The sequence below is a fragment of the Cydia fagiglandana genome, chromosome 4, assembly GCF_963556715.1.
Source record: "Cydia fagiglandana chromosome 4, ilCydFagi1.1, whole genome shotgun sequence".
NCBI classification, from domain to species: domain Eukaryota; kingdom Metazoa; phylum Arthropoda; class Insecta; order Lepidoptera; family Tortricidae; genus Cydia; species Cydia fagiglandana.
Window position 1 is genome coordinate 17550518 of NC_085935.1, and position 22155 is coordinate 17572672.

The following is a 22155-nucleotide window of genomic DNA, read 5'->3' on the forward strand; positions in this document are numbered from 1 at the left end:
GGTTTTAGCAAGGTAACAATATAAAATTTACTTGAATACGAAAGGCGACGCAAAAACAGTAACAATTATTAAAATATAAAAATTTAATGTTTCAAAATAAATTATGCGTGAAAAGGAACGACTGCACGAGGGGAGTTATTCTCTAAACTCTTAAGCTTGTAAATAAAATTTAAGCATAGAAATAATTTCTTATAAAAAGGCAATATTGTATTTTATCTAATGTAATAATTTTTTTATATCAATATCTATCTAATGACGTACTTTTCAAGAAAAGCGGCGTAATTTTTTTTATTTATACTATTCCCAGCGATATTTATTCGTTCCAAGAATAGCACCCCTAAACCGGAATGTCAAAATATAATGACGTTATTCTTTCTGTGTAAAGAGGTGGATAGAAATTCGTATTTATTTGTTGTTTAATATAATTTATAATGGCTGCTGAAATCAAGCCCGCACCCAGGACTCCTAACGACAGGTTTTCAACAACGAAGAAACCGGCCCTATTGAGTAAATTGGAAGGATGTACAGACGATGTCAACGCAGCGGTTGTTATTCCTGGCGAGGATGGAGTAATTAGCGTTTGCGACGATAAGTGAGAGTTTTATCTTATTTTAATTAGCCGATATCCCTCTTAGATAGTGCTGCCTGATTTTAGGGTGGATACTTTTCGCCTACGTTGTTGTATTTTTATGTTAAACATACCCCCAAAGTTGTCAACTATTCTGTTCTATCTCTAAACCATCTGTTTGTAATCGGTATCAAATTGATCTTTGATACAACACACCATGTCTGGCCACTGAACAAAGCCTATTCATCCATGAAACCTTGAGCATTTCAGATGTGATAAATATCTTAGGATTATGTTAATTGATTCCTTGTATGGCTTGTTATTCATGTTATGGGTGGTGGCACTTTAATTATATTTTTGAAGTAGACAGATAGTTCATTCTTACAGGCTGACAAAAAAGAGTAGAAATTAGAAAGTGTCAATACTGTAGTGTGGTCCCGTTTTCTTATATATATTGATTTGAAAGGGACTACAGTATTGCCACTTTTTAAATTCTACTCCCTTTTGTCAGACTAGAGATAGACCCTAAAAAGTCTGCAGTCATTTTGATAGCCCACGGAGCATTCCACGGGCTGTCCTGTACAAACGCATTTTATTTCCAGTGTTGCGACTTTTTTCTCGGCATTTAAAGCAGGCGATTATTTTTCTGTGCATATTTTTGACCATTTGTCATAGAAAAGGAAACTCTTATACCTTCAAATCTTCAGAAACTTCGCGTTTGTACGGGACAACGGTAGACGATTTCGTGGAATGCTCCCCACGCAGTGCAAGTGTAATTTTTAACATCAAACTTCTATGAAATTATGACGTATATATAACACTTACACTACGTGGGCTATCAAATCCGCTGCAGACTTTTATTGGTGCGACTATACATATACTATTGAAAGGAAGTTTAGATCAAATATACTGATGTTAAGTTAGCTGCTGTTGGCTGTAATATGATATGTTTATAATTTGTATAGTGTAAACATAGCGTTAGTATAATCAGCATTGTTTAGGTTTAGCACTTAATGATGATACATGAGAAGTTACTTGGGTTAACTCTAGTGTACTGTGTACATTTAAGGTTTGGCTTTGTGCAACTGGTATGTACTATGTATGCACAATAAGTAAAAATAACATAGGTTGTTGAACTGGACTTCAGTCTCAAGCTAATGGAATTAGGGATTCTAGTGACCTACTGTGCCAGTAATACCAATAAACCAACCATTATAATAAAACTACAATATTTTTCAGTAACCCACTGTTTTATTCCCTAAATAATTCTGTACACGGTGAGAAGAAATTTATAAATTGTGGCAAAAAATGAAAGAAATTTGAACTTTATGTAATTTTCGAATTTAAACTTATACTTACTTACTTTTATGTAATTTTATTTTAAGTTCATATTTCATCAATAAAATATCTCATGGTATCACCTTCTTCCCGCTGTGTGTGGTATGATCTATGAACACATAGGCCTCATTTTTTAATTATTTTATTATTTCAGGACAGTCAGAGTATGGCTTAAAAGAGACTCAGGGCAGTACTGGCCAAGCATCTGCCAGTATATGCCGTCCGGCTGCACGTCCATGTTCTACACACCTGAGACCCGTCAGCTGTTCATTGGCCAGGAGAATGGGACCGTCTCGGAGTTCACACTAGCTACAGATTGTAATAGGATTAATCCAGTAAGTGTTGTGTGGTTGGCCAACAGCCAATATTGTTCTTTGATTTGTATATCTTTCTTTTATTGTTCTTTTTAATTGATCCTGTAACTGTAAGTATATGGATGATATGAATTTTTAATTATTCTGGTGATGACTAATGTCATTTTGTGTTTTTTAAAGTTTGTTGAGTTGAGGCATAAAAAACTGTATGACTTTTAGATTTTAATGAAAAATAAGACTATATTTGAGTTAAATGTACTTTTTCGAGTTCAATCAGCATTGATTGGGGGCATAGCGTTAGGTGATTCAAAACAAAATAGTGCAGTGGCAGTCCTAATGTTGTTTTGATATTTCAACTTTAAATTACTCTCGTGAGTCTCAGATATATTAATATAATAAAACAGGTCAACCTCATTTTTAGAGTGCCATACCCAAAGGGTAAAAACGGGGCCCTATTACTAAGACTCCACTGTCCGTCTGTCTGTCAACAGGCTGTATCTCATGAACCGTGATAGCCAGACAGTTGAAATTTTCACAGATGATGTATTTCTGTTGCCGCTATAACAACAAATATTAAAAACAGAATAAAATAAAGATTTAAGTGGGGCTCCCATACATCAAACGTGATTTTTGACCAAAGTTAAGCAACGTCGGGCGTGGTCAGTACTTGGATGGGGAACCGTTTTCTTTTTGTCCGGTTTTTTTTTGCTTTATGGTACGGAACCCTTCGTGCGCGAGTTTGACTCGCACTTGCCCGGTTTTTATATATTGTGTTTTGCATAGCTTGCAGGTATACTCTTCAATTATCTTTTCGACGCCGTGTCAAACGCAAAAGCTGTCACGCTGACGCCACGTCACCGAAGTGTCAAAACTGAAATTGAACTTTATGCATATGCACGTAGGTCTATGTTGCTCTGTGGTCTGTGACCGATTAATCGGTCTTTGGCGCTGAACCTACGGTGCGGATATATCGGTCATTGGTGTCCATAAGGTTAAAACACTAGTGAGTTTCGTTTGGTTTGCAGACCCGTGAGTATCTAGCGCACACGGCGCGCGTGACCGGCGTTCAGTTCTCGCTGAGCTGCGAGTGGGTGCTGTCGGTGAGCCGCGACAAGCTGTTCTCGTACCACTGCAGCGAGACCGGCCGCAGGATCGGCGGGTACTCGTTCGAGGCCTGGTGCACGGCGTTACAGTATCCTTTACTCTTTTTTTAGGGTTCCGTACCCAAAGGGTAAAACGGGACCCTATTACTAAGACTTCGCTGTCCGTCCGTCCGTCCGTCCGTCTGTCACCAGGCTGTATCTCACGAACCGTGATAGCTAGACAGTTTAAATTTTCACAGATTATGTATTTCTGTTGCCGCTATAACAACAAATACTAAAAACAGAATAAAATAAAGATTTAAATGGGGCTCCCATACAACAAACGTGATTTTTGACCAAAGTTAAGCAACGTCGGGCGGGGTCAGTACTTGGATGGGTGACCGTTTTTTTTTGCTTTTTTTTGTTTTTTTTTTATTTTTTGCATTGTGGTGTGGAACCCCTCGTGCGCGAGTCCGACTCGCACTTGCCCGGTTTTTTCTTTTTTTTTTTATAAATTATAGGACAATTTTACCCAGATCGACCTAGTCCCACAGTAAGCTCAATAAAACTTGTATTATGGGCACTAGACGAATATATATATAATGTATAATGTGTACACTATTTTGGACGCCTTGTCTTGAAGTATTGGCATAAGCTTAAAAATAATTCGCAAATGGATGCCTAATAAATTTTTCAAGAACTGTATTGTTTTTGAGAGACCTATGTATTGATTTGCCTCATAGTATGTGGGTGTGAATTATATTTGTATTTATGATAAATTACAACTGTTTAGCACTAATAGTCACTTAACTAAGCCGCAAGCAGGTGCCGCCAGATAGCCACATTACGAAACTAAATCAGTTTTGGATCTAAAATTGCAAAAACATAAAATGTTTCATTAATATGGTACATCATTTTCATTAGTATGTGCTTTATGCAATACCTATATGTACTTTTGTTATGTTACAAATCTATAGAAATAAATTCCTGAGCAGTATGCAGGTTCGACTCTCAATCGAAGTACGCGTTCGTAGGCGACTACAGCGGACAGATAACTATGTTGAAGTTAGACAACAATGGCGCCACGCTCGTCACTACGCTTAAAGGACACACCGGGTAAGATAGTAGGACATATATTTTTAATGAAAGACTGTCAGGTTAAAACTAAAGCTGAAACTAGAAACAAAATAAAAATACAAACTATAAAATATACTTACCTACAAAAAACAAAACCAATTATAAAAAGAACACCCCGTCCAACAGGTAAAATAGTTGCAAGGTGTCATACAAACTCAATTTATTCATGTATGTTTGTGGTATCTGTCGTGGCATAACCGAATGGGCGCTACAGAAGACCAGAGCTGGCTTTATGGCTATGCTGAGTTGGGTCCATTTCGTGATGCCTACTTAATGATTTCTCCTTTTCTTGCTGTTGCTCTCTGTACATGTTCGTACATGTTTTGCGATCGTTACGAATAAATATATTTTATCTTATTTTATTTAAGTCCTATGCAGGTTCTTTGTACATGAAACCGCCTAGTGTCAGAGATTCCCGACACACCAACTCCGTAAAAGAAAAATTCTTTTTCATCTCTCCTGTTCGGAAAGTTTACCTTTCATAGGCAGATAACCGGGTGGAAAATTGCATTTCCCACCCTAGGGTGGAAAGTATTTTTTTTTTAAATTTTTACTTCGAGCAACGGCTAACAGCAATATATGCCATATTATAAGCTCTCATATCAGCTTCCGCATGGCTGAAATTGGCGCCGTTTACATTTTCAAGTGATTCGAGTGACTTAAAGTTATGTGGTTTACCTATAAATCTGTTCATAATTTGTTCTAAAGAATTATACTTACCAATAATAAACCTACATTTCTCGTGTTTAACTTTCCTCATAGTCGAAATGAAAAGTAGAGTGTTTAACTCGGGTAAAAGTAACCATCTCACCCTCGAACTATCGGCGCTCTCTCTTCGTTCGAGCGCCAAAATATCTCGGGTGAAATGGTTCACTTTACACCCTTGGTTAACAATCTACTATTGTTTAATAGGGAAATCCTTATGAAATGTGAAATTGAGTTTTGGTCAACAGGTCTGTGCGCGTGTTGAACTGGGCGCCGCAGCCGCAACTCCTCTTCAGCGGGTCGTTCGACCAGACCATTATCGTGTGGGACATCGGCGGGCAGAAGGGCACGGCCTATGAATTACAGGGGCACAGGTAAGTGGACAGTTTTGTTAATAGACTATTAATAACAAAGGCATAAGTGAGTTCGTTAATTGATTCATAATTGACTTAGGTTCGTCTGCACTAATAGCCGGCTCCACACAGAGCGAGCATACGGGCGAGGCAATTATCTTGCGCTCAAAACGGCTAGTGTACACGCATGCGCGTGTAGGGCACGTCTACACTGGCCGTTTTGTGCGCGAGGTAATTGCCTCGCGCGTATGCTCATTCTGTGTGGATCCGGTATTAATATAAATATTATACTGTATTTAAAATAAATTATTTTACACCATGCATTATATAAAGCACCAGATAATTATTTTTAAACACAAGTTCTATTTAATAAATGGGATAGAAATATAAAAAGTAGGTGAGGTGAGGTGACGTCACGATGTAATGTTTCATATCATATAAATTCCATACTACCAAATCGTTTGGACAGTTCTAAAAAAAGTTACTGATTTGACTAGTAGGACACCAGACAGAGAATTGGGAAACTTCCAATAAAATAAATTATAGACAGTTCGGGGCAATCATGGGATTAGTTGTCAAGCAGACCGCAGGCTCCCATGAGCCGTGGCAAAATGCCGGGATAACGCCAGGAAGAAGATAGACAGTTCGGGGCGACTGTTCCTTAACAGTTTTACTGCCATAGACGTCAACTGACGTTCATTGCGATAAGGTTTACAATGCAAACGCAGAGTCAATTCAATGACCTTCAGAGTCTTTAGACTCGATATCGCCATTAAGGTGACACCCACTTAGATTTTAAAAGAGGCTGGAGTGGTGGAGATTTGACAGCTCCCGATCCGTAGTTTCTTTCATGCGGGCTTTACACTCCTCGAGAGACGCCGAGACAGGCCGAGAACGACTGTATATGCTGCTCCCTTCTTGTCTCGTCTCACGCTTCTCCGATTGGATCGGAGCGTCGCCGAGACTCTCGGCGAGAGGCTCTCGACGAGTGTGTACAGCCGACATATATATTAGTGATTTTATCCTTACAGCAACAAAGTGACGGGCCTGTGGTACGTGGGAAGCTGCACTTGCCTGGTGTCGGGCGGCGAGGACGGCGCGCTGGGCGTGTGGCAGATGGGCGTGCGGCGCCGCGAGACGCCGGCGTGGCGCGAGGCGGACCTGTGCCAGCTGTGCCGCGCGCCCTTCATATGGAACGTGCGCGCCATGATGGAGAAGAAACAACTAGGTTAACATAACATAACATAAACACAATTGATCCAAAAAACACGTATTTCATGATTGCATTCATAAAAAACAAAGACTTAAAAATAGTGATAGATTTGCATGTGCCTGAACTAAGATTCCCTGTGTTTCAGGCGTGAGGTTAGTTGACATTACCCCATAATATGATGCCATATAGCTATCTAGTAGGACATGAGCGTAGTAGCCATTAGACCCTCTCTTAAGAATAGTTTTCTTAGATTTGTTTAAGATTGTTATTAGTATGAAAGGTTACTTTTGCTTGAATGGAGGTCGAAACTGCTAGGTTAGACTGTTATATAGTGTAGTAAACATACATCGAGGTGTGTTATGAGTGTACGGTGTAGTGAGACCTCGGCGTGGCGGAAGGTAGACCTCTACCAGCTAGGTTAGTTGACATTACCCCATAATATTATTCCATATCGTAACGCAGCAAGTACATGCACGTAATAACCATTAGACACTTTCTAAGGTCAAGTCTGAAGGTCTGAAAAGTTTCTTGAAACTAAGTTGGAAGAAGTTTCGTCAGTTGGTCGAAAATGTAGATAATCTCATTAAAAGATGTTTAAGATTGAAATTCTCCATCTCCGAAACAAATTACGGAGTTGCAATTCACAAATGACATCATGACCTGACTCAGTGTCTATGCAGTCTTCGCTAGTGACTATTCTTCAAAACTTAATATTACAATAAAGCGCTCTCGCTCGCTCGGGAAACTACTGCTTACACCAAATGTGAAGCAGACTTGACCAAAAGTGAGTGTAATTAACTGTTCTGTTTTGTTGCAGGACTGAGACAGCACCACTGCCGCTGGTGCGGCGCAGCTGTATGCGCGACTTGCTCCCCGCACCGCCTGCCCCTCCCCGTCATGGGCTTCGAGTTCCCGCAGCGCGTCTGCACCGCCTGCTACGAGACGTTACGACATGAACCGTGAGTACTTTTATGGCTCCTCTGCACGATGGGCCAACGCTGGCCACTCCAAGGGACGCAGCCATGCGGTAGAATGAGATAGCAATATCACATGTTCCCTCTAACGCATAAACTCGTCCCTTGGGGTGGCCGGCGTTGGGCCATCGTGTAGAGGAGCCATTAGACACAGATGCCGGTTTAGAATAAATGCTCCGTCGCTAAAATTGGAAATGTGTTTATAGCAGACCCAATGGAATCATCCATATATATATGTATATGAATAAAGGCACAATAACTTGACTGTATTTAAAATAAATGATTTTACACCATGCATGAAATAAAGCACCAGAAGATTGTTAGACAAACGTAAACAGCAGTTATTTTTAGACAAATTCTATTTTAAAACCCCATAAAGAGTAAGTACCTAATTTGATTCTGACGTATCATGCTAGTGTTTCATATAAATTCCATAGTAGAAAAATCATTTTGACACTTCGAAAAAAGCTGTAGTCAAATACGTTATTGGTGGGTCCTTTGCAATTTTTGCTTGCCGTAACATCGTTGACACCAGTTACCACTATTGATTTGATTCATTGCGTCTCACAGTGCTCATATATGTTTTAACTTGTGATAATATTTCCAGTAGAATTGTTTTGATTTGATTTCTGCCTCTGTTGCAGGCGCGAGTCCCTAGCGTCGTTCCACGATATGAAACACGCCGTGGCATCGCTGTTCGTGGACGAGGCGACTGGGCGTATGGTGACGGCGGGCAAGGCAAGTCATAGAAAAAAATTAGTCAAAACTGTAATAACATTAGCCAGAATCAGTAGAACTGACTTCAAAATTAGTTTGGATAAATTAATAAACCTACCTATACCAAACGTAGCGAATAATTTTTATGATTAATCAATAATAACGACTGGTCTGGCCTATAGTCCGTTTTTTTTAGCATTAGAAAGAACTTCGCAGAAGTAAGCTTGTGGTTCCAAATCTGGCACTATTAGCGGTAATCATTTGAAGTAAATTATATGTATTGACCATGCTACATTAGATAATTCAATAACTATTAACAATTAAAGAGCCTGATAAAAACTGCACGCTTGCTTCTGTGGAGTTCTTTCTAATGCTAAAAAAAACGAACTATAAAGGGTAGTGAACCTGCCTATGAAGCCGATGGTCCCGGGTTCGAATCCTGGTAAGGGCATTAGCTAATAATCGTTTGTCTTTATCTTTATATGTATTTGTACGAAAGGTACAAAACAATTTAACTTAGTCAGGCCCGTAAAGTTTTATGAATAAGGGGGTCAATTGGGAGTATTACAATACAATACAATACTCTTCTGCCATGTTCTGCCGCCAGAGTGCAGCACTAATTTGTTTAGTAAAACCATAGAGTAACTTATACATACACAGCCTTAAACAGTTTTTTGACAAGTTTTCACTATGACATTGATGCACCAAGGCGTATGTTTTCAGGTGGCTTACCGTGAAACGGGAAAATCTAAATTTCTTTATCTGCCTCTCTATCGACCGGATAAGCAAGAGTGATAGAGAGGCAGATAAAGAAATTTCGATTTTCGTGTTTCACGGTAGGCCATGTGATATGACCTATAGTTCGTTTTTTTAGCATAAGAAAGAACTTGCAAGAAGGTAAGCGATCTAGACATGTCTTTTAATAGAAAAACGCTTTTTTAAAATCTAAAACTATTACTTATGAAAGCAGAAGAATATAAATGATCGTATTAGATTCATAATTGTTACATATTTGCCGTAACTTGTTTTTCAATTAAAAGACACATCAAGATTGTTTACCTTATTTCTAATGCTAAAAAAATGAACTATAGTGACGGATGATGTGTCATTGATGATGTCAATGAGGTTTGTTTACTGTATGTGCTAATGGTGTCACCTACGCAGAGCTTTGCCTAATATTCCCTTTTAGCTAATAATAGTTTGTCTTTACCTGTCATTTCGACTTATGTATTTGTAAGAAAGGGATAAAACACAATTTAAGTAAATCAGGCCCATGAATAAGGGGGTTAATTACTAATATTATGTTACAGGACCGCGTCATCAAGGTGTGGGACGTGTCAGCACTGCTAGCGCCCCCGCCGCGCGCCGGCCCCAGCGACCAGTAGCCGTGAGTCGCAACTCTCAACTCTAACCGTATACACTGAAAGTCGAAATTCGTTCATCCCCATTTCGATCGCTGGATTGCGTGATAGAGATGGAGATAGATAAACTTCACACTTTGATCGCAGTAACGCTCTTGAAGAGATCCATTTGGATTTTGGCAAACGATCCAGTTTTTTTTTCTATTCATCCAATACGTTTGTAAATTTGGCTATGGTTAGTACGCGATTTTCCAGATATGAAAGTAATGATTCTAACGAAAAATTAGTGTCCGATGGAACCCAGATTTTTTGCCAAAACCGAAAGTTTGGTTGTGCTCTGGTTTCAAATATTATTTTTATGCCGAAACCGAACCGTCGGCCGAAACAAGATTTATGCCAAAACCTGCCGAAACCGGAACTTCGGTCGAACACTAATGTAAACTTACTAATATAATTACTGCCAGAAACACACAGCAAGATCGGTTTACCTACGATAGCGGTGCCGTCATATAGCGGCCGTCTCCATACTAAATAATACGGCTCAATATGGATGTCGTAGTAATTGTATGGAGACGGCCGCTATATGGAACTGCTATCCTAGGAAACCAGAGCATAAGTGTTAAATGTCAAATGGCAGCTTATGACTATGGATCGTTTGAATAGTCCTCGGAGTAATTAACAATGGAGCCGCCATTAACAGGCGTTCCCCTCTGTCGAAAATAGGCGGCCAATGGTCAACCACATGTCAACCATATGTATGGACTGACGTTTATCTGACATGACGTACCTATACATTTGATGTGCCCCTCCCCCGCAAAAATCGGCAGACTATTTTGTACCGAAAATTTTAGACATGGCGTCTCCATTGGTTATATCCTCTAAGGAATAGTCGGAACAGGAAACGTCCTTCTCTAATTATCAATAATTATCGATTTGTTGTGAAATAATCGGTGAAGGTTTTACACAACGCTACATAGATGGCGTCATAATCAATTACTAATCGCGAGTATTTACGATACGGATACGGACTGAGCGATCAAACCTTCATTCATAGGAAATAATGGGTTTTTATAACTCGTCATAAAGCGACTGATTCATTAACAAACAGTCCATTGTATTCTGAACTTTAAGACCTAGAGTTAAGATCATAATTGCATTGCACATAGTCTAGCTAGCGAATTTATGAACTAAACCACGCTTGTTCAATAAAGATCAAATTTGCTAACCTGTAAACTAAATCATATACTGAGAGTTTCTGAAAAGTTGTGTGAAACCTGTGTGAGCGAGATAGTCTCTCATTCGTCCCGTTCATGTTGAGAGAAGTGAGAACAACAGGGCCCTATTTTACTCTGCTAAAGGTTACAATTTTGCAAGTCTAGTTTCGGTATTTGAAAATTTGTAAGATAGGGCCCTGTATCTGTAGCCAGTGAAAATAGTGGTGGCGGTACGGCCTTTTCTTATAAAATGTAAAATAACTCTTATGCATCTGACAATAGAGTCGTGGTTAGATATGAATTTGTCGTTCCATTAATATTAATGAATATATGTATATTTTTCATACTCTCCACCACATTTTCATCCAGTGCTTAAGAACTGGGGCCTGTTTTATAAAAGCTTGTAACTACTAATACAAACTTTCGTGAAACGGGCCCATGTAATTTATATCAATGTATATTAAGTGTTCATAGGCAGATGGTTACTTCGATTGTAAAAATCGATTAAATAGTGTAGTTTATGGATATAGGGGTCATTTTATTTCAAGTTGTATATTAACCTTTTTTTTGTTGGGAATTTTTATGTTATTTATATAAAGAATGACGGACTGCTTCGATTCTTATAAGAGAAAAAGTGTCCCATAATTTCCATACATATGTCGATCTTACCATACCGTCATCGTCACACAAAGTCTATGAAAAATGGTAACGGGATGGGAAAAAATTTGGGACATTTTTTGTCTCACATTATGTTCGTGTTTTTAGTTTATTTCATTAGAAAAAGAATACGCGATCTTGACGTCTCTTTTTATTGAAAAACGCTTTTTTAAAGATCAGTAACTATTACTTAAAAAGCAAAAGATTATAAATAATCGCATATGATTCATATTTGTTACGTATTTGCCGTGACATATTTTTCAAAAGTCTTTTTCAATAAAAAGACACGTCAAGATTGTTTACCTTTATTTAATGCAAAAAAATTGAACAATGGGATGGAAAGAGCTCGTGATTCTAACTACCTAATAATAACTTATAAACGTCGAAATAAAAAAAAAATTGTACAACTTAAAATAAAATGGCCGATAGCGCATGTATATCGGGTGTGATCACTAGCGAATCAACCCAGGGCTAGCTGTCAGTTTGCCGCTCTCTTTCCAACCAGTCAAGTGCGAAAGAGATGCGATAAACGCTACACTAGCGCCGTTCGAAGGAATATTAAATATTTACCTTCTAGAAATTATGAATTAAATATTTATGGAATTGTTTATTGGAATAATTGTTTTTAAAATATATCTTATTAATGGTCCAACGAACGTTTCAATGAGTTTTATCCAGCCTACTACTAAGACTGATCCTTTCCCTTTCAGAGATAATTTGATTACTAACAACTTTTTCTCTAAACTGTTTCTGTTCTAAATTGAAACTTAAGTGTCTTTTAATAAGGTTAACTTTCAAATGAAGCATGAAAATAAGCTTATTTTGATACATTGTGTTAAAAAAGATAAAATAGATTTTAGAGTCAACTTGATGGATCTCTAATACGAATTTTTTTTAACATCTTCATCTATTTGTCCTCCTTCGTTCATTACCTTACTACATTTTACTGATTCATATACATACCTGTGACACTTCATACCGGGTGTGGCCTGTAATATGAGCAAAAATATAAACTGTAGGTTGTACTCCTCATACTGGCCAACATTTGTTCAGCGACTTTTAAAAATAACTTGTGGTTTGATTTCGTCTTAGAATAAACTTTAAAGTGTATTAAACTTTAAAGTTTATTCTAAGACGCAATGTATTGCGAATTTTGTTACTTTTAAGGCGTGACAAGCAACGTCAATCACAATGAAATGGCGTGGCTATGGCGTCGATTGAAGATAATATTTATTTTGTATGAAAAATTGGTAGTCTAAATACTTAATAATTTTTAAAAGTTGTTGAACAAAAGTGTCACCGTTTGAGGAGTGCAATCTGTTTTAATTATTTGCTCGTGTTACAGGCCACACCCGGTATACCGTCACTAGTTAAAAACAGTCTCGTATCTGGCACAGCTACTCAAAGTTAAAACGCAGTAACTCTGTATGCATCCCATACATTGTAACTATGCATTTTTCTTTTGATTGGCAGAAGAAGATACGAGTTTTTTTTGCAAAGTAGTCACGATATATCGCTTGAGGTCTCAAACTTGGATTATTGATACTGTAAAAAATCAGAATTACCGGATTTGATGCAAACGCTAAATGTAAGTTACTGTATACAAGGTGTAACATGAGGAAACCGAATAATTTTAACAGCGTATTCCTGATCATATTTAGAGACAAAAATGTCCTATAAACTTTTTTGAAATTCGCCTAGTTTCAGAGATATTATTATTTAAAAAAAAACAAGTTTTTATTGTTACATAGTGTAATAGGCCTTTTTGATGGTGATGTTGCTGCTATGGGACGTAGTCTAAATATCCTTATTGATAGATGTCAAAAAGTGACAAGTAACAGTTTGCAAAAAGTAGGTTTTACGGAAAAAAAATGTAAAATCAATTTTAAGTGACAAGTTTACCAATAAAATTTATTTTTTATGTATAATACATTAAAAAAAAAAAAAAAAATGATTATTTTTTGCCGAAATTGACCTTAACTCATATTACATTTTTTACTTCTTTTGACCTCAGAAATGCGTGGTTAAAATTATTCGGTTTACTCATGTTACACCGTGTATTTTATTTGATTGTCGATATCAGCATGTGTAACTATGGTTTGTGGAAATAAGGTACAATTTCGATTGATTATAATAACCCATATTGGTATTGACTAACACTATCACCTAGAAATTGAGAGGCAACCTAACCTGAACCCTAACGCTTAATTAAATACGATTGAAATTCCTTTATCTTATAAAATCGCTTGATCATCTTCGTCTGACCTGACCTGACCTGACCGACCGAGATTTGAGATGACAAAAAACCGGTATTTCCTTATGCAGAAACGTTTTAGGCGTGGTTTCCATTGTTAAATTCCTTAATATAAATATGAATAAACTTTACAGTATTTTGATTGCTTCTACAAAAACGGTTAAGGTACTGACTCGTAAAATATCCCATTGTCTCTTTTGGAAAAAGTCACTGTCCCTTCTACAAGTATAAATGGCCCAACCCGTAATAACTTAAGTTCCCGTTAGTAATCCATACAGCAAACATATAAGATACATACATACACTCGTATATTACGACAGGTGACAACCGAAACTCTCTAATTACTAATAATAAAAAAAACAAAAGAGCGTGCCACCGTCTTAAAGGATGTTTGGCGGTAATTGCTTACTACCATTAGACGATTCGTATGCTCGTTTGCTTTTTATATAATTAATAAAATCAGAGGCATACTACAGTGAAAAATAATAGTTATCAAAATAAGGTTGTTTTTATTTATTTATGTTTTTTACAATTAGTGAGATTTTGTTGTCACATCACGATTTAGTCATAAGAGGAGGACAATCATAATTTAAAAAAAAATCTTCTCTGTAATTCTGAGTTTAGAGGAGAAGGCAAGTATAAATGTGTGACCAGAATGTGCGTGATCCTAATTAAGAATCATGTGTTCATGGGACATGTAAACTCATACACATAATTGCGTATGCCGTAAAAGTATAAAACTTTGCCCTTTAAAATAAAACTGTCACTTTCTTCAGAAAGTGTACCTATCTGTAAATTAATTTTAAGTTATTTCGCTTTTACTGAACTGTGACGCGGTGGGCAAAGTTATTTTAAAGGCAAAGTTTTAAACTTTTACGGTATGCGCAATTATGTGTATGAGTTTACATGTCTAAATATATCAATGTCTATCATAAATTATAGAGATATCTATCATTTAAAGGATTATAAACAAATAAAAAGACGGCTTTCTTTTATTCATTATTACGAGTATAAAGTATTTTTTAAGGTTTTGTTCATTAGAAGCATATTTAAATAACACTACATATGCACAGGCTGGCCCAAAAATACGTAGAAATATATTTTTTAGGTATATTTATTCTTAACGTAAAACTTTAAAAACTTTTTTTTACAAAATAGCATTATAACTTAAAGTTACAATCAAATCTTCAAAATATCATCCTTTAGCATTGACAATAAAATTATCACCAACTTGCAGCACTAAAAATTAATTGTCAACGTTTTTTTGTGCCACCCTGTATAATTTAATATTACTATACGAATGACTGCTTTCCACAAGAGGCTGTGGCCGACTTAAAATATATATGCGTTAGTTTATAATATAAACGCGGTTTTAATGTATTATGTTAATAATTATCATGTCATGTGCACGCGGCTTTAAAAAAGTACACTTGACATTTGCATTGCTAGAGTCAGGGCTATAACCGCGAAAATCGAAGTTCGCAAATTGCGGGGATTTTTCTCTGTCACTCTAATTACGCCTTCGTTGGAGTAAATGAGAAAGATCCCCGCAATTTTCGAATTTCGGTTTTCGCGGTAGCCGCTCAGATCAGGCTAAGTTGGCAGCGATTTTGACGGCCCAGACGGTGTGTTATTTTAAACGTCAAACTTCTACGAAATTATGACGTTTACATAACACTTGCACCGTCGGGGCTATCAAAATCTGAAACTAAAGTAGTGTTTTACAGACATAGCAACTTATCACGACAACCGAGAGACACGCAGCTACTACCGCTATTCCCGCAGCGGGGTTTAACTACTATGCAGATAGTTATTCAAAAGGGTACCGATTTCATTGATATTGAGCATAGGAAGGAGGCATGAGATTATATAAGTTATATTTATTTTTTCAAAATTCTTCTACGTACTAAAGTCACTAATGTAACTAAACTTGTTTAAGAATAAAATGTTATTAAATTTTAAGTATTATTAAAATTTATTATACTAAAGAATATATGTTTACGAGTTTTACTTCAACATTAAATGATGTTCACTTAAAATGTCATCTTTTAGTTCATTTCATTCAGTACACTTCAAATTTCGTGAGTATACTTAGGTTCTTATTAAGTAAATGCTACAATAACGTCAAGAGTTGCGTCCGTTTTTTAAATTTCTAAATACGAAAGGATATGCCAAAGATGTCGCTTGTCAAAATTATTTCTTTAGATCAGCTGGGGCTGAGGATGGTATTCCACCTGTCCAATTTCTTTGTCCATTGTCATTAATTTGCTTCTCTCGTAGCAAAATTGACGCTAAAGCAAGATTTTGGACATAGATGGAATACCACCCTTATACACTTGTTGTGTACTGTCGGATAAAAGGAAGGTCCATCTGACATCAAACACATCTTGTACGGTGCTGGTTTTATGATTCCGTAACTAAGTGCGGTATAAACACTAAGGTCCCCCCATACAGTTTGAAATAAGTAATCGAATTGTTTGTAATGCGTGGTGTTCAATGTTCATGGTAGCTATAATAATATGTATTTCGTGTTTATTGGTCAATGTGTGAATGGGAGGGGGGGGGGGGCTATTCTTTGGACAATAAATCCACTTGTAGAATCAGCATAGCTCCGTTACCTATAATCGTTCACCCTTACTCGTTGGGGTGTTTTGTAGTAATGTTTCTACAGCTCCTATTTGTCTATATTTTCTCTTTTTACCACAGATTAGATACGTACAGAGGTAACACAGCGAGCAATTGCCACAACCTAGGCAAAAGGAATAAATATAGGTATGTATTCCTTTTGCCCCGTGTAGGATAAATTAATTGAATTATATTTCTTTACATTAGTATCAGAACACTTGTTACTGGTTAATATACAACGTCATCGAAGAATGAATGATAAAATACTTATGTAAATTAATTATTCAATCGGACGTTACTTTGCGGATTTCATACTAAGTATTTACTGGATAAATATTTTTCTAGTTATTAAACTGTTTCAACACTGCTAGAGTTATAAAAGCTTTACTTACTAACGAAACGTAATTTTTTGGAATTCGTACTAACATCGTAATGCACTGATGCACTTGTTTTCGGTGTGGACCAAATGAAAAATAATTTATAGTATGTGTACAAAAGTATCTATATATTCAAAATTTTCGTGTGAATCTTTCCATGTTTTTCATATAAATGTATAAATACTTATTTTTTTAGGAAACAATAATTGTGAACAAGGTCGCTTGTTACATACGTAAATTAAATATACAAATTGTATAGAAATGTCATGCTTTTAATGTGTATTGCCAAATGTTAACAATAGTTAAGCAACTAGGAGGATCACAGTAATATGATATATAATTATTGCCAGTTCTTATATCAACGCAGTAAGATATATATTAGCATGGCACTTTATTATATTACTGTGATCAAAGTATATAAATACAATATTTATTAATCTTAGACAATTTTTATTGTCTGAAAATTTTGATTTTATTCTAGTTTCGCTTTTTGTCATAAGCGTTCACTAAATTGTTATAAATATTATATTTGCCTTTTGTTTTCAAGGCCACGAAAAATATATATCATGTATAAAAAGGTGCGTTATTTTAAGTCGTTTTAATAGATTTTATTTTTTTATTCGCAAAGCTTACATACTTTGTGTTTGTAAAGTCATACTGTAAGATAGTCACTGTGTAATTAACATGTATACTTAGATCGCTTTAAAGTTTTTATGCCAATAAAAATATAGATAAACTATGCGTTTATTTATGTCTACATTTCCTACCTTAAACACACTCATATTGTATAAACTAAAAGTTTCAATGTCAAAAACTAAAAAAAACTTTTTTGCTCAGAGCGGCACTGACTCCGTTTTAGCTTTAGGGCTTCCAGCTGGCGCGTGTGTTGTATACAAGGCATTTTATACGGTAAAATTAAGCACAGACATGTTATTTATCATATAATTTAATTACGAAAATAAACTACATTTTAATACATTTTTACGAATATGTCTTGTCCTGTAGGTACTGTATTAAAAATACATGTTACACAAAATGTACTGACGTAGCGTTTAATAGGTTAAGGGGGGTATTCCACTTGTCCAATGTCAGTGCGTTTCACTCTCTCATTAAAGCAAAATGTGAAACGCAGTACACATTGGACAAAAAAATTGGACAGATGGAATACCACCCTAACTAAAGTAAAATATGTGAACTAGAGGTAGATGCCACTATACCTAAATGAGTGAAAGACTATGGTACTAAATATTCACAGCCTCCTAATCTATATAAATATCAGTCAGGTACTTATCTCCCTCGCTCGTAGCGCTATATTCATCTACTTCCTTCCCAGTGGTTCCTAAACTTGATACACAATACAGACCCACTTAGTAGACCGTAAGGTTTAGTTTCCGTTAAAGTGGAGCAGGTAGTGTTCTCTCTTTCGTGTTTATCTTATGATTTATGGTCTAGTAATCGTGGCCTTGGTTAAGATATTTCGGTTCGGACCACCGGTTGGAAACTGTCCGCTCATCCAGGGCAAGAGTACTGAGAAGTCGGAACGCACACTTGTCCGTTAAATACTTGCTGCGAAGGACAGGTTAAGTACGTCCTTTCCCCGGACACACAGAAGTAGTAGCTCTTGCACTCCGTTCCCGGTTGCACGAAGAAGCCATCTTTTTCGCAGCGGCTGCCTCCATTCTCGAGGGTGGCTCGGCGAGGCGCGCCGCAGTCGTGGTGGATGGGGTCAACGCAGGCTCGGCCGTCGAAGATCTTGCCGCCGAGGCAGGTGAGTGTTGCGAGGCGGTCGCCGCCTTCGCAGTAGAAGTAGCTGGAAGATTAGTTTTTTTGATATAGATAGATATTTTGGTGTTGATTGGCAGTTTGGTGGGTCGTCCTTGATTATTAGCCTGTTATTGTATTAAATAATTATTTTGATACAATTGAATATAATAAAACTATTGATAAAATTATTATTCTCAGTTACATAAAGAAAATTGTCATTTGCTGTAGCTTATTGAACAGCAAGAGGTAGGCCCGGGTGAACGTTACAGATAATCTATATATGTATTATTGAATATTATTTCATTGTCGACTAATATAAGTATTGCTAAAGTTGATAAGACTTTAAAATACTTTCATTATTTTTGTTCTGTCCACTTTAGTTACGGCAACTTGTATTCAAACCATGTTAAAAATACATACTTAGCAGTTTCATAAATATTACATGCGTTAGAATTACAAAATGCCATTTAGGGATGTATTCGATACCTATTCGATTAGCCGGTTGCGTAAGCATTTATTATAGGAGGATTAAAAATTACCTAGGTACTAGTACATACCTGTTGCAATTAGTTTCGAGGTCGGCATGGTATCCATCAGCCAGCCCGCTGCAGGAGGTGTCATCGTCGCTGCAGCGCGCGCGCGGCGCCGGCACGCACGCATCGCCATCGAACGCGCTGCCCGCGGGGCATGCGTACGCGGCCTTCTCGCCGCCCGTGCACGCGTAGTACCCGCGGCAACCCGCGCCGCGTGCGCGGTAGCGGCCGTCCGCGCGCCCGTAGCACCCGTCCGTGGCCAGGCTCGGACAGTCGCGCCAGGCCGCGCCGCCGCGGCAGCGCGCGCCGTCGAACACCAGACCCGGCGCGCACGACATCATCGTACGGAGCTGTCCCTCGCAGTGGAAATAACGAGTGCAGTTGGATTCTAAATCCTGGTATGTGCCGCTTGGGCGCAGCTCGCACTCGCCCGCCGGCGTGGGACCTTCGCACGTAAAGGCGTCCGGTGGTACGCAGTTCGTCCCATCGAAGACGAGTCCACCGCCGCACGAGCCGCGTGAAACCACGCGCTCTCTTCGGCACTCGTACCAAGATGAACAGTCACGCCAGTCTCGATGACGACCGTCGGGGCGATTATAGCATGGGCTGCGAGCGGGAGGAGGACACTCCGTTTGATCTGCTGGTAAACATCCTCCAGAAGTGCCATGGCCACCGGCGAATAGCAGTCCAGGTTCGCACACTCCGCGGCGAATAACGCGCCGCTCCTCGCACACGAAGTATTCTCGGCAACCAGTCGAGCGGTCTGCATACGCACCGTCTTCTGCGTGCTGACAGAGAGAGGAGCACGTCTCGTCCGAGCAGAAATCTGCATCACCGGCTGGCAGAGGTACTGCGGCTGAGCGAGGCGGTGGACAAGTGGCCGTAGGGTCGCACGGTGCCCCGCATGAAAGGACCGCTTTTAGTTCAGCCCCGCGGCAGCGCAATGTGCGGCTACAATCATGTGACGAATCCGGATAATCGCCGTCGGGTAAGCCTGTGCATAACGGCTCGTAGCATGTTCCAGCACCGCGAGTGCAAGCCTGACGCTCCAAGTCAAACCACGCGCCCGAAGGGCAAGCGTGTTCTACGGCGGTTCCGTTCTCGCAGCGGTAGTAATGCCGGCAGGCAGTGTCGGGTGTAGCGTACGCGAGGGTATCTCCTGGGGCGCAGACGCGACGCACACAGGGTTGCTGCCTGCGGGACACGCATGCGCCGGCCACTTCGCTGAAAGCACGTCCAGGACCACATGTGTAGCGGCCGGTCGCCGAGCCGCTGGAGCACCTCACGTACTCCCGACAATCCGTGTCATAGTCTGCGTAAAGCCCATCTCTATTGCACGAAATATCTCCACTGACTGAAACAAATTATTATTTTATTAGAAAAGTGAAGTTTTTTGTACGTTACATTGATATACTGGGTCAAGCAAATCTTGTCAGTAGAAAAAGGCGCGAAATTAAAATTTTCTATGGGACGACGATTCGCGCCTACATTTTTCAAATTTACCGCCTTTTTCTACTGACAAGATCTGCTTGACCCAGTATAGGTAAAATTGAAGTGTTGTGCTTACTATCGCATTTCGCGGCGACCGCGACCGCAAAGATCGCGGTGAGCCGGCAGATGGCTCGCGAGGCTTGCGCGCGGGCAGACATGTCGACGGCGGGTCTGCGACTGACGGCTCGCCGCCCGCGCCGGGGTTCCTTGACATTCGCACGCCCCCGCGGTAACCCGATCCCTGCGGATCACGGCCCGGATGCAGCCTCCGAGTTAGGAATCTAGACACGCCATGTTTGTCCAACGCCTCTGCTGCTAGTGAACTTGGCCGTGAACTTTAACTTCTCATTACGTAACAATGATAAAAATATGTACCAATAAAGCTGTGTTAATGTAATTAACACGCGGATCCTTATAAGGGTCGACGCTAAGCAGGATGTCTGGTTTTCTCGCATACTAAAATCTCCGTTCAGACAGAAGGTGGACAAGATCCATTTTATTTATATCCATTGAATAGCACAATTACTATGCTGCGGTTGCCACGATAGCACCCGTGGGAAACTGTTATAAAAAAAATAAGTAAAAAAAGACGGAACGTGTCGAAACGCAAATACGTAATACTTACTCGGTACTGAGGCGGAATCTCTGAGAATCGCGCAGGCATACGAATGAGGCTCCATCGGCATGCATCAGATAATAATAACATTTATGTAATTTAAGGTAATCGCACACTATGGTATTTGACATTGAGGATGTTTCTACGCAAAAGGATGTGTCCGTTGTTATTGTTTACGGAGGTGCATGCAAAGGTGTAAAAAATACGTGAAGCAATTAGTAAACGCGTCATTCGCGGTAAAAAAATGTGATCATCAATCCATAGTAATCACAAACAACTCTGTAATCTAATTCTTTGTGCTTAATTTTCTATATTTTAGTTCATAAAGTGTATTTTAGTTTTTAGTCGCTCTAATTCTGCCATGACAACAAATGACCTTTAGGGACTTACACCTTGACGAACATCCTGATCGCATATTAAAACGACCATGGCGCCTCAGCAGGCCAAAGGTCTCACCGAGTTATGTAAGGAACGCGATATCGATGGCACCGCCACGGGGGGCACTAGCTTCTCTAATTGTAATCGATTACTCGATCATTATCTTACATCAATTATCATAATTCATAGTATACCTACAGCCTCGAGCTTAGTTCCGCATCCACGGCGCTTGACCGTTACGCGCGACGAGGGTCACGTGAGGCGAGATCGAGATGACTTGCTTTAAGCTGTTCCCATCACTAATAACCGAGCATACATCCTTAGCCCTACTATTATTCGTGTCATCTCTGATTACGCAAGGTTGTTATGATCTCGCGATCCTAATTGTACTGGTTCTCTTGAATCAATACGTATATAAGCGCCAATAACAACACAGTGAGCTGTTGACAGCACAGCTAGCCTATTGAAAGAAGTCAATGTTCCT

General features: G+C 38.8%; 2 protein-coding genes across 4 annotated transcripts; one reads left to right on the forward strand and one right to left on the reverse strand.

Annotated features, from left to right (window-relative positions):
• The first annotated feature begins 306 nt into the window (after nt 1-306).
• LOC134664001 (WD repeat and FYVE domain-containing protein 2) lies at nt 307-17626 on the forward strand. 3 transcript variants are annotated; one of them, XM_063520565.1, is made up of 10 exons: nt 307-592; nt 2061-2241; nt 3246-3412; nt 4305-4418; nt 5393-5518; nt 6529-6725; nt 7528-7669; nt 8329-8422; nt 9712-9788; nt 15615-17626. In XM_063520565.1, exons 1-9 carry the CDS (start codon nt 432-434, stop codon nt 9784-9786), a joined length of 1257 nt encoding a protein of 418 aa, XP_063376635.1. In that variant the 5' UTR covers nt 307-431; the 3' UTR covers nt 9787-9788; nt 15615-17626. The 3 variants fall into 3 exon arrangements, with proteins under 3 accessions (XP_063376635.1, XP_063376636.1, XP_063376634.1); XM_063520566.1 differs by having other exon boundaries at nt 16594-17626; XM_063520564.1 differs by having other exon boundaries at nt 9712-17626.
• A 50-nt stretch (nt 17627-17676) lies between these two features.
• Nucleotides 17677-21867, reverse strand: LOC134663997 (kielin/chordin-like protein). Its single transcript, XM_063520558.1, has 3 exons — nt 20754-21867; nt 19211-20540; nt 17677-18699 (listed from the first exon to the last, which is right to left on the reverse strand). Exons 1-3 carry the CDS (start codon nt 20833-20835, stop codon nt 18399-18401), a joined length of 1713 nt encoding a protein of 570 aa, XP_063376628.1. The 5' UTR covers nt 20836-21867; the 3' UTR covers nt 17677-18398.
• Between the last annotated feature and the right edge of the window lie 288 nt (nt 21868-22155).

Excerpts from the sequence above, each read along its gene's own strand:
- LOC134664001 (XM_063520564.1), top strand. The coding sequence starts at position 432 with ATGGCTGCTGAAATCAAGCCCGCACCCAGGACTCCTAACGACAGGTTT. Across the intron at positions 3,413-4,304 it reads GCCTGGTGCACGGCGTTACA|GTTCGACTCTCAATCGAAGT; the intron begins GTATCCTTTACT and ends AGCAGTATGCAG. Across the intron at positions 8,423-9,711 it reads GTATGGTGACGGCGGGCAAG|GACCGCGTCATCAAGGTGTG; the intron begins GCAAGTCATAGA and ends ATTATGTTACAG.
- LOC134663997 (XM_063520558.1), bottom strand. The coding sequence starts at position 20,835 with ATGTCTGCCCGCGCGCAAGCCTCGCGAGCCATCTGCCGGCTCACCGCG. Across the intron at positions 20,541-20,753 it reads GGTCGCCGCGAAATGCGATA|TCAGTGGAGATATTTCGTGC; the intron begins GTAAGCACAACA and ends AATTTGTTTCAG. Across the intron at positions 18,700-19,210 it reads CTCGAAACTAATTGCAACAG|CTACTTCTACTGCGAAGGCG; the intron begins GTATGTACTAGT and ends CTAATCTTCCAG.